This window comes from Crocuta crocuta, unplaced genomic scaffold, assembly GCF_008692635.1.
Source record: "Crocuta crocuta isolate KB4526 unplaced genomic scaffold, BGI_CrCroc_1.0 scaffold134, whole genome shotgun sequence".
NCBI lineage: Eukaryota > Metazoa > Chordata > Mammalia > Carnivora > Hyaenidae > Crocuta > Crocuta crocuta.
In genome coordinates, this window is record NW_027530183.1 from 2,686,281 (window position 1) to 2,697,761 (window position 11,481).

General features: G+C 39.8%; 1 protein-coding gene and 1 non-coding gene across 2 annotated transcripts; both read right to left on the reverse strand.

Moving 5' to 3' along the window:
* Positions 1 to 222: 222 nt before the first annotated feature.
* Positions 223 to 6,667, reverse strand: DSPP (dentin sialophosphoprotein). The gene is made up of 8 exons (XM_077765097.1): positions 6,617 to 6,667; positions 5,100 to 5,186; positions 3,972 to 4,964; positions 2,598 to 3,495; positions 2,460 to 2,564; positions 1,888 to 2,221; positions 1,373 to 1,849; positions 223 to 1,339 (listed from the first exon to the last, which is right to left on the reverse strand). The coding sequence occupies exons 1-8, from the start codon at positions 6,665 to 6,667 to the stop codon at positions 223 to 225; spliced, it is 4,062 nt and encodes a 1,353-aa protein (XP_077621223.1).
* LOC144232347 (U6 spliceosomal RNA) lies at positions 6,000 to 6,105 on the reverse strand. The gene has a single exon (XR_013335370.1). It is a non-coding gene; the product is annotated as a U6 spliceosomal RNA (small nuclear RNA).
* Positions 6,668 to 11,481: the final 4,814 nt, after the last annotated feature.

Consider the following 11,481-nt stretch of genomic DNA (forward strand, 5'->3'; position numbering starts at 1 on the left):
TTTTAACATGCACATACCAAAGATCAGGCATTCAGATTCTCTCCTGAGGGTGTGGGGACTTGGTTCCAAATCTGACAATTTGACTATTTCTCTCACTGTTTCTGTGAATGTTTACATCTTTTGTTTATATCTCCCCTTTCTTTCCTTCCTTAGAAATCTTCATTTCCTATAAATTACTCACTGGACTTTCCCCCCAAAAATCTTGTGGACTTTTACTTTGTTCTAATCATCACTGGTTGAGTGATTACTGTCACTGCCTTCACTGTCACTATCACTGTCACCTCCATTGTTGCCATTACCAGATTTGCTCTTGTTGGTACCCTCATCACTACTATCAGATGCACTGTCACTGCTGTCATTACTATCCTTGCTGTCACTGCTGTCACTGTCACTGCTATCACTGCTATCGTTGCTGTCACTGTCACTGCTGTCACTGCTATCACTGTCACTGCTGTCACTGCTATCACTGTCACTGCTGTCACTGCTGTCACTGCTATCTGATTTACTGTCACTACTGTCACTACTATCACTGCTGTCACTGCTGTCACTATCTGATTCGCTGTTGCTGCTGTCACTACTATCTGACTTGCTGTTGCTGCTGTCACTACTATCTGACTTACTATCACTGCTGTCACTGCTGTCACTACTGTCACTGCTATCACTGCTGTCACTACTGTCACTGCTGTCGCTGCTGTCACTGCTGTCGCTGCTGTCACTGCTGTCACTGCTGTCACTACTGTCACTGCTGTCGCTGCTATCACTGCTGTCACTGCTATCACTACTGTCACTGCTGTCGCTGCTATCACTGCTGTCACTGCTGTCACTGCTATCACTGCTGTCATTGCTGTCTGACTTGCTGTCACTGCTGTCGCTGCTGTCACTGCTGTCACTACTGTCTGATTTGCTGTCGCTGCTGTCACTGCTATCACTGCTGTCACTGCTATCACTACTGTCACTGCTGTCGCTGCTATCACTGCTGTCACTGCTATCACTGCTGTCACTGCTGTCACTGCTATCACTGCTGTCTGACTCGCTGTCACTACTGTCGCTGCTGTCGCTGCTGTCGCTGCTGTCTGACTTGCTGTCACTGCTGTCGCTACTGTCACTACTGTCACTACTGTCTGATTTGCTGTCACTGCTGTCTGACTTGCTGTCGCTGCTATCGCTACTGTCGCTGCTGTCACTACTGTCGCTGCTATCACTGCTGTCTGACTTGCTGTCACTGCTATCACTACTGTCACTGCTGTCGCTGCTATCACTGCTGTCACTGCTATCACTACTGTCACTGCTGTCGCTGCTATCACTGCTGTCACTGCTATCACTACTGTCACTGCTGTCACTACTGTCTGATTTGCTGTCACTGCTGTCTGACTTGCTGTCGCTGCTATCGCTACTGTCGCTGCTGTCACTACTGTCGCTGCTATCACTGCTGTCTGACTTGCTGTCACTGCTATCGCTACTGTCACTGCTGTCACTACTGTCTGATTTGCTGTCACTGCTGTCTGACTTGCTGTCGCTGCTATCGCTACTGTCGCTACTGTCACTACTGTCACTACTGTCGCTGCTATCAGTGCTGTCTGACTTGCTGTCGCTGCTATCGCTACTGTCGCTGCTATCACTGCCGTCGCTGCTGTCTGACTTGCTGTCACTGCTGTCGCTACTGTCACTGCTGTCACTACTGTCTGATTTGCTGTCACTGCTGTCACTACTAGTACTACTGTCACTGCTGTCGCTGCTGTCTGATTTGCTGTCACTGCTGTCACTACTGTCACTGTCACTATCACTGCTGTCACTGCTGTCACTACTGTCACTGTCACTATCACTGCTGTCACTGCTGTCACTACTGTCACTGCTGTTGCTGCTGTCANGCTGTCACTACTGTCTGATTTGCTGTCACTGCTGTCACTACTAGTACTACTGTCACTGCTGTCGCTGCTGTCTGATTTGCTGTCACTGCTGTCACTACTGTCACTGTCACTATCACTGCTGTCACTGCTGTCACTACTGTCACTGTCACTATCACTGCTGTCACTGCTGTCACTACTGTCACTGCTGTTGCTGCTGTCACTACTGTCGCTGCTGTCGCTGCTGTCACTATCACTGCTATCACTGCTGTCGCTGCTGTCACTATCACTGCTATCACTGCTGTCGCTGCTGTCACTACTGTCACTGCTATCGCTGCTGTCACTACTGTCACTACTGTCACTACTGTCTGATTTACCTTTGCTGCTGTCTGATTTGCCATTGTCACTGCTCCCATTGTTACCATTGCCATCACTCTCACTATCATTAGCATCTGATGTGTTGTCACTGTCGTCATCATCATCTCCTCCATTTGAGTCACTGTCATTGCCATTATCTTTTGATTCATCAGAGTTATAACCAGCATCTCCTCGGCTATCACTGTTATTGTCACCTTCAGAATTGGCATCATCATTGCCANTCGCTGCTATCGCTACTGTCGCTACTGTCACTACTGTCACTACTGTCGCTGCTATCAGTGCTGTCTGACTTGCTGTCGCTGCTATCGCTACTGTCGCTGCTATCACTGCCGTCGCTGCTGTCTGACTTGCTGTCACTGCTGTCGCTACTGTCACTGCTGTCACTACTGTCTGATTTGCTGTCACTGCTGTCACTACTAGTACTACTGTCACTGCTGTCGCTGCTGTCTGATTTGCTGTCACTGCTGTCACTACTGTCACTGTCACTATCACTGCTGTCACTGCTGTCACTACTGTCACTGCTGTTGCTGCTGTCACTACTGTCGCTGCTGTCGCTGCTGTCACTATCACTGCTATCACTGCTGTCGCTGCTGTCACTATCACTGCTATCACTGCTGTCGCTGCTGTCACTATCACTGCTATCACTGCTGTCGCTGCTGTCACTATCACTGCTATCACTGCTGTCGCTGCTGTCACTACTGTCACTGCTATCGCTGCTGTCACTACTGTCACTACTGTCACTACTGTCTGATTTACCTTTGCTGCTGTCTGATTTGCCATTGTCACTGCTCCCATTGTTACCATTGCCATCACTCTCACTATCATTAGCATCTGATGTGTTGTCACTGTCGTCATCATCATCTCCTCCATTTGAGTCACTGTCATTGCCATTATCTTTTGATTCATCAGAGTTATAACCAGCATCTCCTCGGCTATCACTGTTATTGTCACCTTCAGAATTGGCATCATCATTGCCATTAGACTCATCACTGCTGTTGGGATCGTCTCCTTGCATGGATTTATCATCAAACTCATAACTGTCATATCCATCACTAGTACTGTCACTACCTGTTTTGCTCTGTGCAACCTTACTTCCGGGTTCTGATTTCTGACCAGGTCCTTGTACATTGCCAATCTCTCCTGGTGTCTTGACATTTCCTTTGCCCATGACCATTACAAGTTGTCTTTTACTCTCTTTATCTTCACTGACTTTCCCAGCTTCTTTGGTTATATTGTTTTTGTTGCCACTATTGGGACCTTCCATTTCTATTCCCTGTGGAAATATGGAAAAAAGAATGATTGATTAGTGGATGTTCTCTTGCTAAACTGTGTTGGTCTGAGGAAACCTGACTGGGGAAGGTGACCAGAAGAACAGAAATTCAGCTTCCAATACATCGTAACATATGAACATAAACTGTGAAAATGTGCTTTATTCACTTGAGAGAACTTTGGTATTTAGATTATAAGACAACTCATTCACATTTTTACTCAGTAGGAACTTTTGTGAACAGTTACGTGGTACACCAGTTATTGAGCAGTAGACTTGCAGCCAAATTTCGGAAATATCTGCTTTTAAAAATTGTTCTGTATCAAAGTCTAATAAGAACTCTAACTTTTCCATTAAATATTCAAGTAACTTCGGTGAAAAAATAGATGAATGCCTATTATGATTTATTTTTATGTTACCATCAGTGAATGAAGAGGGAGAATTTAAACTGCCATTGAAAGAAATCAGCTTCACGAACTAACCTTATCTTGCCTCTTCCCAATAGCACTTGGCTCTAATTTATCAGTGATTTTCTTTTCCACAGCTTTGTTTTCTCTGTGATTGGGTTTTTGCATGTCTTCTATTATTTGGCTATGTTTGGCTTTGGGAATACTAACAGAATCCTCCTCACTCTTGGAAGTGTTGTCTCCATCAGTGCCATGGGGATCTTCTTTGTCTTGAGGGTCGTCATCTTCACTACTCATTGAATTTTGACCTAAGCTATTATCGTTATCTTCTTTTCCAGAAGGCTGACCCTCTTGGCCCTTGCTGCTATCAGTGTCCTCTTTTCCATTCCCTGTTTCTTCACCTTCATCATCACCAGAGCCTTTGTCTTCATCCTCCTCTGCTCCATTCCCACTGGGACTCCCATCAGAATTATCCAGGCCAGCATCTCCTCCATTGCCAGCGCCACTTCCCCCTGGTGTTACTCCTGCCTCCTGATTCCAATTTCCCTCACCTTCTCTCTGAGGTGTTATTTCACTTGTATTGCCTTCACTTCCACAGGAATTCCTATTTATTTCATCCTCCTGGCCTGTACTGTTTTCGCTTCCAGCTATTTGATGTCCATCTGCTTGGACAACAGTGGCATCCTCACTCTGACTTGCATCTCCAGCATCTCCATTGTTTGAATTCTTATCAGTATTTCTATTAATATTGCTCCCATTTACAATTCCAGCATTGTCGATAATGCTTTCTTGTCCCCAAATGCCATTTGCTGTGGTGCTACCTTCTTTTCCATGTGGACCATCATAACCATATGTTTCTACTTTTCCTGTGACCCCATTTTGATCTTCAGTATTTCCCTCTTCAATTACTAAGATGGGATGTGTAGAGGAAATTTTCCCTCCTACTTCTGCCCACTCAGAGTCATTTTTTTCTCCTTTGTAACCATCTATGACATACTGTTGCCTTCCTCTTTCATTTTCATGGAGGACACCACCTTCTTTGTTGGTGTCATTGGCATTTAACTCATCCTGGAAAAGAAAAACAATTCAAAATAACTTGTAGATATCATCTTGGAGATCAACAAACTGAAAATATAAGCATCAATTTTCTGGAAGTTAATAGAATTTTAAGAACAGCTTAGAAACACATTTTATATCCTATACCTGTATTGGCACTTTTGCTTTTTCTAGAAGATTTACATTCGCAGATTTGTCAACAGCAGGTCTCTCCAGTGGCTTGATTTGAGGAACCTACCAAAATGAAATTATTGTAAATTGAAAACATTCTGATTTTGTGTGCATGCATGCACACATGCACATACACACACACACAGACACACATTTTCCCCCAAATGAAGAAAAAAAATATAGAACACAAAGGCCAAGTTACAATCTAATTAGGTAGAAAACAAAAGTGGCTTGTTACATAGCTTATGTAGAATTTTAACTGGGCATACAGATACTTTTCACCATGGTATTACCAATTTTGTTGAACTATTACCAGACTATTTATCTCGGGAGAACTGTCTTTTATAAAAATGAGGAGATAGACCTTTGGTGTGTCTGTACCAAGCCTCCCACACTGGCACAAGACCCACCTTAAGTATAATCCTGGCTAAAGCCCCGAAGAGAATATCAGATCTGACAAGAGCCAGTGCAAAAACAAAAGCAAGTAATTTGCTACTTCTGTGTCCTTCAGGAGTACATTTGAAATAGTTGAGAAAATTCTTAATTACATAAATACCAATGTGTTTGATATGATGAAAACATACCAAAACATTAACCGTAGCAGCTGGCTAATACAATTACAAATGGTTTAATTTTCCTGACTTTTTCTTTCTTGGTGTTCATCTGTGTATTCCAAATTTTCCCCAATAAGCATTAAAAATAATAAGTATCTGAATGAAGTATTTTCTCCTATGTTGAAAAAATCTGATTTTTTTCCCTATTTTCATTTCTTGAGAACTTCCTAAAATTGCAGCCTTCATTGATGTTAGAATGAAATTTATGGGGCATGAGCAAAGATGACTAAAGTCTTCATAACTTTTAGACATTAAATGTTACTTAATTTGAATGAATTTTACAAATTTGTGTGTTATCCTTATGCAAGTCCATGCTAATCTTCTCTGTAATGTTCAAATTTTACTATACATGCAGCCAAAGAGAGAACAATCCGAATGAATTTTATTCTGAATTTTTTAAAAAAAATTTTAATGTTCATTCATTTTTGAGAGACACAGAGAAAGACAGAGACAGAGACAGAACATGAGTGAGGGAGGGGCAGAGAGAGAGGGAGACACAGAATCTGAAGCAGGCTCCAGGCCCTGAGCTGTCAGCACAGAGCCTGATGCGAGACCTGAACTCAGAATGGCGAGATCATGACCTGAGCCAGAGTCAGATACTCAGCCGACTGAGCTATCCAGGTGCCCCTAATCTGAATGAATCTTAAAAGTAATAATCCATCTGACAAGACTTGAGTTCCAATTCAAATAATGGGAGCATGAATTGGAGTGCGTATTTGGATTTGTGGAGATCCCCAAAAATAACTTGTAAAGTTTTTCATGCAAATCTAGATATTTAAGCACAACTTATCTTCAAAGTCTTAAAGAAATATATATTATTTGATGTTAGGTTAAAAGAGATAGGAAAGTAAGGAGATTTTCTGAGGAACACATACTTACTGGAATGGCCCATGCTGCTGACCAAATGCAAAAATATAAAATTATCTTCATTTTCTTTAGGAATATTAATCAATCTGTTTTTAAAGAAAAAAAAAGAACAGCATGGAATTACTTATAAAGCAAAAGATGATAATAACTAATAATAAGGTATTATTTTGGTCAAGAAGCATTTGACTTTTTCCTGGGCAAGAAGAAGGCTGTCAAGACTCAGTGTTCCATAACATACTTGGAATGCTCACAGGGTCATACAGGATGCATCATCAAGCTTAGCACTGAGGTTGCTAACTAGATTTTTTTTCTCTCTATGCCAATGAAGAGACAGAGTCGTGTAGTTGCAAAGGGCATAACCATAATTTTGTCTTGCTATTCTTAATGGTAATAACATTTCTTCTGAATAGTTTTAATTATTAACCAGTTCTAAGATTATGCTTAAAAGATGAATCATTTATCATCCCCACGCCAAATCCATACAAGTGGCTGTATGTAGACTCTAAAGGAAAGAAGTTAGTAGCATCAAGAAGCCTTGGCCAATGGAAGGAAAATGGAGTTTGGATTTAGAGACCTGGGTTCAAGTTCTGCCTTTGCTACTTGATGCATGAGCTTGAGAAATTTAAGTAGTTTTATTAAGTCTTTGTTTGTTTCCTCCTTATGGGATAATAATACCTGTGCTTCAGTATTATCCCAATTTCCTTAGCAGAAGAATCTTCTCTGAGAATCATTCTCTGACTCCACATCAAAGGGGATTTGATGTTTCTATCATCTTTACACCTTGTACCTTCTGCAAATCTCACTGATAACATATTGCACTGTTTGAACAGGGCCTGGCTACTTATATGTTCCCCTGACCTACTGACAGTTCCTGAGGTCTAAGAGAATGTCTTGGTGATCACGGTATTCCAACCTCAGTAGAGAAATACATGTTTTTAAAAAAATTGTTGGTGAATAAATACTTATTAGTATAAGCACAACCTAGTACCATTCTGGGTATTTAGCAATCCCTTAATAAATGATAGCAATTATTATGTGGAACTTCTTTTTTTTTTTCATTTATTTCTGAGAGAGAGAGAGAAACAGCATGAGCAGGAGGGTCAGAGAGAGGGAGATACAGAATCTGAAACAGGCTCCAGGCTCTGAGCTAGCTGTCAGCACAGAGCCTGGTGCAGGGCTAAACCCCATGAACCATGAGATCATGACCTGAGCTGAAGTCGGATGCTTAACCAACTGAGCCACCCAGGTGCCCCTATGTGGAACTTCTAAAAACATGATCCTTTATTCTTGTTAAAATTCACATTAAAAATGGTACGATAGCTAGCTAGCTAGCTGGAATGTAGTCCATGTGAATCAAAAATTTAAATTGCTATTACTGAAAGTTGTATTTTTTGATGTAATGATGCTATTACTACAGAAAGGGAAAAAGACTTTTACTCCTAATTCATGAACTCCCTCCGGGCTTATAGATTACAATATTCCATTTCATAAAATAGCTTTGATTTAATTTAATGTTGATAGTGGAAACATAATAAAACTTCAGTGAATATCAACTGTCATAGAATTATTGACAATTCCTTACAGGAGAGAAGATAGGGTTTCTGGAAGAAAAAAGGGCTTACTCTTAAAGTCATTCAGTAGAAAGCCAAGAATAGCTAGACCTCCTTTAAAAATACTGCGGGTTAAAAATGAAGCTGAGGTGGGACGCCTGGGTGGCTCAGTCAGTTGGGCATCCGACTACGGCTCAGGTCATGAACTCACAGTTCGTGGGTTCCAGCGCCTCGCCGTTGGGCTCTGTGCTGACAGCTAGTTCGGAGACTGAAGTCTGCTTCAGATTCTGTATCTCCCTCTCTGTCTGACCCTCGCCTGCTCACGCTGTATCTCTCTCTCTCTCAGAAATAAATAAAACGTTCAAAGGAAAATGAAGCTGAGGTGACCTCAGGACAAGTATAATACAGAATTCTGAGGCATAGATGTTAAAGGATGGCTGTTTAGGAAGCAGGGGTTATACTGTACTTTGAAGTTCCAAACCTAATTATTACATAGACTGCAGAAGGCTGGTCTACACTGTGATTTGGAAGAACGATGGTGTCCTAGAAAGGTACCTGTAGTGAAGGTCAGGGTTATGTGCATCCCATTTCTAAACTACAATCCAGCAACCTGACTACTTTGGCTCTCTTTCAAATCCACTCCAGAATGATTGCATAATGTACCATGATGCTTGCCACTATATCCACAGGTAGGTGAATAGCTCAAAAGACTGCTATAGAAATGGCCCCAGTTTTGTCAACTTGAAACCTCTTTCATTTTCCAAACCTATTATTATATCGTGAAACAGAAAAAGTACATGAAAGAGGTCAGAATCTCCAGATATCCTAAGTATAAGTATTATAATCTAGCTTTGAAAACCCTTGATGTCAATTGGCAAGAAAAGAATATAATCTTTTAGGTGGAAAGTTGATTTTTTTAGGGATCAAAAAATTAAATGTAAACTGGGACTCCATTCATTCATTCATTCATTCACTCTGAAGACCTAATGTGGGCTAGATACTGAGCCCTGGAAATAGATATGAGCCCTACCCTCATGGGGCTTATCACTGAGTGGATTAGCCAAACTTCGGAGTAAAGGTACCATAAAGTGTTGAATAAAATTCCTAAACCCACATTTATTTCCTAACAGAGTCAGTGTTTAAATGTCACTATTGTTACTATTTGAGAGGAAGAGATTGTTTCTTTCCTTTTTTACTAAATCGCATCACATCTTATATTGCATTGGTGAGGCTAAAAAAGTGTCTTTAGATTAAAAATTCTGAAAGATGGTTTTTCTAGATAAAAATAACAATAATGGAGCTTTTGTGAATTATGCGTATTCTAACCACTCATTCTGTTGTTAATATTTTAGATTAAAATATTTGCTTCTTTTTTTAATATACCTTTTCTGACTATTAGCAACTGATACTTTAACACAGTGGCTGTAAAAAAAAAATTCCTATTCTTCAGTGATGAAGATACTAGATGGGGTTAGCATTCCTTACCACATAATTTTCCATTATTTTTAATACATAGTCTTGATTTGTCAAATCAAAAGAGAAGGGAAAAATCTAATCACGGGGTTATCCACTTCTTAAAGTCAAGTCTGCGTCTTCTCTGAAATTCAAATTTCTACAGGAATCTGTTGGTTCTGAGTAAAGAGGATGTTTCATCTTACCTTAAAAGCCTTCAAAGGGAATTTGAAAATCCAGGATTTCTTATCTTTCTCTTTGAAGACTGAGAGTGGCTCTCTGTCTTGGACTTTTGCATGACAGTTTTGTACCTGCTGAAATTTAAACTCAGTTTGATAATTTTCTCAGCCAATCACTGTTTAGGATCCCTGATATGGGGTTATAAAGTGTCACTGTGTCTAAGAAGCACATAATAACTTACCCCACTTCCTTCACTTACTGATATGTATTTGCTCACTGAACCATTCGGTTCCAAGGGGACTAGACTTACTTTCACTTAATTAAATAGCTCATGGAAGACTGTTTTGCATCTTAAATATAGAGAATCAATGTAACATATCTGAAAAGAGCCACTTAAACTCTGTCACCCTGGCATTTCTTGTCTTACTAAGGTTGGCAATCTAAGAAAACTCTAGGTTTCTTTAGTAAATATGACTACCTATTTAAGACTCCTATCATTCCTGAGGTAGGTATTAAAGTTTCTGTGCTATAATTCAAGACACTGTCCACATGCAACAGCCTGGCATTGACCGAGGGGTCTTTAGCATATATAAATAGTAACTCTCATGAAATCTCTCTGACCTAAATAAATAGTTACATGAGATTTAAAAATGTATCAGTTTAGTATTCAAACTAAATTTTAAAAATAGATATTCAAAATACCAAAAGTTATTGTAAGATACCTGGGTATGCAAAAGTGCAGACAGACAATAGATTTAGCTCTTAATTATCTCTGTTATTTGTGTTAGCTGTGAAGGACAAAATAGAAAACCAGATGTTATTTTTAGCAGAAAGTTTTGCTTTTCTAAACTCACTATTCTCTTGAACCCCAGTTGTATACCATAATGCAGCTAATCTCTAAACCATTTATCTAGTTTGTGTGTTCAAAAACTGGACAATCTATGTCTCTTCATATATTTCTTCAGAACTTTCAGGAATATTCTAATCTTCTTTTATATAATACTGAAGGATGTGAACCACATAAAAGCACTAATATATCACTACCCAACAGTGGTAAGTTCAGAATTTATATATAGAACTATTACAGGGAAAGCAATAATGTTGCAAGGGAATGAAAGAAATGGAAAGAGAATTTGCCATGAAGCTGTGTTTTCACAGTACTTAGTTTTTATTTAGATGGCATATTTATATGGGTAACTTAAAGGGCCTAACCAGATTTTAAGGAGTCCTAAGTCACTCCTGGGAGCAACTCAACACCTTCTCTCACACAGAGACACCAGTGGAGATTAGTGAACTAATGTCCTTTGACTTGAATTAACATGATTTCAATAACTTACAGAACTAGTAGACAGAAAAATCATTGCCAGTAAGATTTAAAGAGAAATATCAACCAGCTTGATCTAATTGACATCTACAGCAGAATAAACATTCTTTTCAAATTCAGGTGGAATATTTACCAAGATAGGCCATATTCTAGACCTTTGAAAAAATCTCAATATATTTAAAAGAATTTGACCCATGCAAAGTATGTTTCCTGACCCCAAAAGAATTAAATTAGAAGTCAATAACAAAGAAAAATAAGTCACCAACAGAAAGATCTCTGGAAACTGAATATTTGGAAGCCAAATTACATACTTCTAAGTAACCAATGAGTAAAAGAGGAAAGCAAAGAGAAATTAAAAATATATTGAATTA

Bases quoted from the DNA above. Each gene is read 5' to 3' on its own strand.
- DSPP (XM_077765097.1), bottom strand. From the start codon at position 6,667: ATGAAGATAATTTTATATTTTTGCATTTGGTCAGCAGCATGGGCCATT. The intron at 3,496-3,971 runs GTTAGTTCGTGA...ATATTTCCACAG, and splicing joins TTGGGAAGAGGCAAGATAAG to GGAATAGAAATGGAAGGTCC. The intron at 1,340-1,372 runs GTCAGACAGCAG...ATCAGACAGTAG, and splicing joins AGCGATAGCAGCGACAGCAA to TGACAGCAGTGACAGTAGTG.